Genomic DNA, 6082 nt, shown 5'->3' on the forward strand with positions numbered 1-6082 from the left:
TACAATTACTTCAATGCGATCACCATGGGAGTTGAGCTGCTGCTGTAACACCCGGGCTGTGATAGCAGTTAAAAAGAGGGAAAGGGCTCGCCATGTCCCCATAATTCTCATTCCCTCCAGTGTGAATGCAATTACAAGGTGCCAATGGGTTGTCATAACAGGCAGGGGACTAACAGAGGCCTCCAAGCCTGCCATTGCTGTAGACCTCTTAGGCTGTACTAGACAGTCTTTGTCAGTCTTGCGTTGACAGGCTATAATGCTTTCACATTGTGAAGTCCCCCCAAAAATACACAGAAAAAAAAATTATGAAAAAAATATATATACATTTGATATGGAAAAAATGCGGCTTCTGCGGCATTGGGGTGGCTACAGCCTTTAGAGTTAATAGAAGCTAGTTAATGCATCCTGGAAAATCCCTTCTAAAATGACTTTTGTCTATATATCCTAGAAGGGCTTATAGAGGTGACAAGATTGGCCTCTCACCCAGTTAAGCCAGTACTCTCTGCTCTGCACTGGTGAGGGGCAATCACCCTGAAACAGCTGTCTGCAGATGAGGTGCTGGCTTATTTAATATACGAGTCATGTCTCAAGGCCTAGGGTCGAACATTGACTTATAGGATAGCTGCCTTACATCTGGTGGCATTAGAGGCAGAGCTTGTTAAGAGCTCATTTGCATCCCTTTCTTCCAAGATAGAGAGGCCCACACTCCATGAGCCAGGGTGTAGAGCTTATAACTAAGGATGAGGGAATTTCATGATTTGAAGTGTGTTTGAGGGTTCATGTTGTGGTATTACCACGGACCATAACGCAATTCCATGACAGAATGCCTTTAGAGGCATTCCGTTATTCATTCCATCATAGAGAAGTCTATGGCCTGCATAACGGATCCGCCCGCTTTACGTTATGCTGGAGTCAGTCCTCTCCTGCATAACAGAAACCGGACAAATTCGTTATGCAGGCCATAGACTTCTCTATGACGGAATGAATAACGGAATGCCTCTAAAGGCATTCTGTCATGGAATTGCGTTATGGTCCGTGGTAACAGAATCCATAACACAATTCAGTAAATACCACAACTCGAACCCGCACACGAACTTCAAATAATGACATTTGCTTATCCCTACTGATAACAATCTGTGCTAGCAACTTCCAGAGGCAAAATCAGGAACTAGACACAAGATCGGCTGGATCAACTTACAAGATAACAGGCTAAACTGGATGGACGGATGTCTTTTTTCAGCCATATAAACTATGTAAACTATGATTGCAGTACCGGCTCTCACATTCTGCTGTGACTTCCTGCTGGGTAGAGGCAGACACAGCTACTCCATTCAGAGTTCAGGTTCAGAATGGTTGACATGGCAGCTGCAGACATTTCTCACTGGTAATTAAATACTGGTAAATAAAACACTGAAAACCTTATGTTTCTAAATGAGACTGAGGATCCTTTACATGGGTATATTTTGTTCTGTAGGGGGCGGTCTTAAAATAAAAGAACACAACTTTATGATACTAGCCATGAGCTGGACAAGGTATTAAAAAATGGCCTCCCATCACTGCTGCTTCCTGTCTGTCAGAGGCCATGTGCTGCTCATGCACACATCACTGCTGAGGCCATTTATTATCTGGCAGCAATCATGTAGGTATACAGACCAGTAGCGGTGGGGATGGGAGTCACAGCACTGGAATCAGGACACTCTAACAAGGTAGGTGTTTTGTGTTTTTTTTTTTTTTAAACTTTATTTCTGTCTGGCCTCAGACAACCCCTTTAATTATATTTCATAATTGCAATATGCTACCGTTAGTCTCCTAAAAATGGAGCATGGAATTTGTGTTCACAGGTGGAGCAATGAGACCTATGGCTCACAATAAAAGAAAGTATGATCTAGTCATGAAGCAGGGACAGGAGCGTGGCGCCACACAACGTAGAAACTGCATTATTTTGTGTTTGATGTGGAAGTGGAGCGTAAATGCTGAGTGTAAAGATGCATTGTTTACCTATCCTCTGTGTATTCGGAAATGTGTACAGACCTTCCCTTCACACATGCTTTATGTAAACTGTTCAAAGGACGCAGCGCTTTAACAACACATAATATATAGCTCACAGAGGAACATAAATTCTACCATGACAACCGTTTCTAAGGCAAAGCATTTGAAGAAAGTTGAAGTGACAAATAGAAACGGCTTCTGTCGGTCCATTGCTTATCCTCTACTGTCAAGTTGTTAAAATTTTCATTCAGTTGTTTGTTCTATCTGTTCTGGCAAGGCTGGGCGGTCTGGCATGGCCTAGACAGATACCAATGGCAGACTTGGGAACTTTGGTTAGGCCCCCCGCTTGCATCTCAAAGAATCGCCCCCTCCTACAATCACATTGTGAGGGAAAAGTGGTTGGAAATGATACATTGACAAAAATCCTCCCTTTGTCAAACACCTTAGCTGCCGCAGTTGCCACTGACAGCAGCATTTGAGGGATTAAACGATCAGAGACCAACTTTATTGGTCTCCGATCAGTGGATTGCAGCATACATAGCGCCGCAATCTTCTCCTACAATGCTGCTACGAAAAGGAGGCGCATCAGAAGCAATCCCTTAAACGGCTGCCATAAAAACACTACGTCATATGTCATTAAAGGAGGTTTTCCAAGTTAAATTTGAATGTGCCAACTGAATGGATGTCATCGCTGAAGCCAAAACAATATGTCATGCAGCTCAGCCCAAACTATAAGATGCAGCCCGGCAAAGGGGACTAGGCACTGGTGCTGGATCAGAAGGGCTGGGAAGATGATTTAAAAAACATTTAAAATTGTTTTAACAATGTCCCTGCAGTTGGCCCATTAAAAAATTGACATGAAAATCGGCATTAAGGGGGTTGAAACTTCTGACTGCCATTTTTAAATGTTTTCCAAGAACCAGGTTTTTAGTAAGGACGCTAGAACATACAGCACATTACCGCAGGAATTCACAGGTTGGCGGACTCTCGACAGTATAATACTACAGTAAACATCACAGGCCTGTGTGCCTCTACTAGAATACACATCTGCAATACAGCAATGCCAGGTTTTTGTCATCACAGATGAAAAACTGGAGGCATTTGGATGCAGGTACAATATGGGTCAATCGAATTCTATGTGACAATTATCCCCAAAACAGCCATGCACATGACGCCTAATGTATGACTGCACTGATTATCATCTAACTGTACTCCCCTGTAAGATATCTGATAGAAGCTGTTCTGGAGGCAAAGAAACAGCAAACAAGTCTAAACAGAAAAAGAGCAAAAGTATGAAGGAGGTGGAACCAGTGTACACATCTAATGGTGCCTACAACAGTAGGAGAATCCTATACGGGTAGGTTCACACCTCTGGCACTATGTTATTCTGTTCGGGCAGAGGAACAGACTACCCAAGTTTACCGAATCTGGCATGGCTTTTGGCTAAACAAATACCGATGCATCTAGTGGTATTTATCCGGCCAAAAGCCAGCATTTATAATGGAAAGCTGCTGGATCCTCGTTGGATCCTATTATAGTCAATGGGGATCTAGTGGTGCCTGGCGGTATCTGGCCATGCTGGATACGGTACACTCTGGTAGGTTGCTCATGTGCTGTAACAGACTACTGGAGTTTGTGCTGGAGATGTGAACCTACCTTAAGGGCTTGTTCACATGGCCATTGTAGGTCCGTTCCGTGCATTGGGGACCGCAACATCCGTGCGGCGGGTGGGACGGATCCAGACCCATTTAACTTGAATGGGTTCGTGATCCGTCCACACCACAAAAAAATAGAACATGTTCAATTTTTTTGCGGTGCGGAGGCACGGACAGAAACACCACGGAAGCACTCTGTAGTGCTTCCGCGGAGTTCCGTTCCGCATCTCCATGATTGCGGACCCATTAAAGTGAATACGGCCACGGACACATAACGGCCGTGTGAACAAGCCCTAAGGCTACTTTCACATGAATTTATTTTTTGTCCAGCATCCAAACTGAATCCTGAGCCATTCATTTCAGTGGGAATATGCACATGAGTATTGTTTTTCACTGATTATCTGTCCATTTAGAAAAGTCACAGGATGTTCTATCTTCAAGCGTTTTTCATGCAGGACTGGCCCATTCAAGTCAATGGGTCAGTAAAAAACACACATGGCATCTGGATGCAGTCTATTTTTCACTGATGATTGCTAGTAGATGTTGTGTGTTAGGCTATATGCACACGACCGTATGTGTTTTGCCATCCGTATGTCATCTGTTTTTTTTACGGATCCATTGTAACAATGCCTAAAACAGACAAGAATAGGACATGTTCTATTTTTTTTGTGGGGCTACGGAACGGACATACTGATGCGGACAGCACACGGTGTGCTGTCCGTATTTTCTGCGGACCCATTGAAATGAATGGGTCCGCATCCTATCCGCAAAAAAAAAAAAACGTAACGGACGCGGAAACAAACAATGTTCATGTGCATGTAGCCTTATTCTTCAGTTTTTCTTCAGCGTGGGTAAGTAAAATGGATACAATCCTGATGGAAAAAACTGAAACTGAGAACACAATCACAGAAAAAACTGATTCAACTTGCATATAAGGGTACTTTCACACTTGCGGCAGGACGGATCCGACAGGCTGTTCACCCTGTCGGATCCGTCCTTCAGCTGTTTCGCCATTGACTATAATGGGGACGGGGCGGCGCTCTTGCGCAGTACGGCAGTGCACGGCGAAAGGCCGCCGGACTAAAAGTCCTGCATGTCTGACTTTTTTTTTTTTTTTTTTTTTTTTGATGTTTTTATAAAGTTTTATTTGACCTGAAAGAACATCTGATTTACATTTAAAACTTCTGGAACTGTTTTTTGGTTCCAGCTGCTTTTGTTACTTTCAGGACATTGAATCGAACAGTTTTGCTGAGAGGACGGCACTCTCCAACGGTGACAATATCTCCGACCTGGACATCCCTAAAGCAGGGGGACAGATGCACAGACATGTTCTTGTGGCGTTTCTCAAAACGGTTGTACTTGCGGATGTAGTGCAAGTAATCCCGGCGGATAACAATTGTGCGCTGCATCTTCATCTTGGTGACCACTCCTGACAGAATGCGACCACGAATGGAGACGTTACCAGTGAAGGGACATTTCTTGTCAATGTATGTGCCATCAATTGCCTCTCTGGGTGTCTTGAATCCCAGACCGATGTTCTTGTAATAGCGGGGTAGCTTCTCCTTGCCAGTCTCCCCAAGAAGCACACGCTTCTTGTTCTGGAAGATAGTTGGCTGCTTCTGATAAGCCCTCTCAGTCTGGATATCCGCCATCTTGGCCTGCCGGGTGAAACGCATGTCTGACTTTTTAGTCCGGCGGCCTCTGACCGTGAATTGCCGTATTGCGCCGGAGCACCGGTCCGGCGGCACCCTAAAACAATCAGTTTTTCACTGAACAGACCCGGACACATTCCGTATTGCTTGTGTGAAATAGACCAGGGCTAAATTCACTTGAACAAGTGCATTCTGTTTTGCGAACGGACAGAACGTCCATCATTGTTTATCACTGACCATCTGAGTGCTCAAGAAAAATCACATGTTCTAAACTGTCAGTTTTTCAAGAAGCCCTTGCCCTATAGTAATGAATGGAAGGCATCCGGATTCAATGGCTTTTTCACTGATGGGTACTACAAGATGTTGAGTGTTAGGCTACATGCACACGCGGTCCGCAAATAACGGATCCGTGTTCCTGTTTTTTTTACATCCACATGCGTTCCGTTTGTCCGCAAATTTTGTAGGTTGTGTTTCTGTGTATCTTCAGGTTTTTTTGTGGTCCGCCAAAAAACCCTGAAGACTGTAATTCTTGAAATGTAATATATACAGGTCTCCCAGCAACCATCCGCAAAAAAACGGATTCGGATGACATACGGCTGGCTTCCGTTGGTCATCCGCATTTTTTTTTGCGGACCCATTGACTTCAATGGGTCCGCAAAACATTCATTGCAGACAAGAATAGGACATGCAATACTTTTTGGGCGGACTGGAAACACGGACGCAGAAAAGAAATTATTTACTACACCGCAATTTTAATTGCTCCGTAGAAATGCATGGGTAACCATC

At 44.1% G+C, this 6082-nt stretch overlaps 1 protein-coding gene across 1 annotated transcript; it reads right to left on the minus strand.

Moving 5' to 3' along the window:
- Positions 1–4772: 4772 nt before the first annotated feature.
- On the minus strand, positions 4773–5314 carry LOC122943548 (40S ribosomal protein S11). The gene has a single exon (XM_044301367.1). The coding sequence runs from the start codon at positions 5294–5296 to the stop codon at positions 4820–4822; it is 477 nt and encodes a 158-aa protein (XP_044157302.1). The 5' UTR covers positions 5297–5314; the 3' UTR covers positions 4773–4819.
- Positions 5315–6082: the final 768 nt, after the last annotated feature.

Source organism: Bufo gargarizans, chromosome 7 (assembly GCF_014858855.1).
Source record: "Bufo gargarizans isolate SCDJY-AF-19 chromosome 7, ASM1485885v1, whole genome shotgun sequence".
Taxonomy (NCBI): domain Eukaryota; kingdom Metazoa; phylum Chordata; class Amphibia; order Anura; family Bufonidae; genus Bufo; species Bufo gargarizans.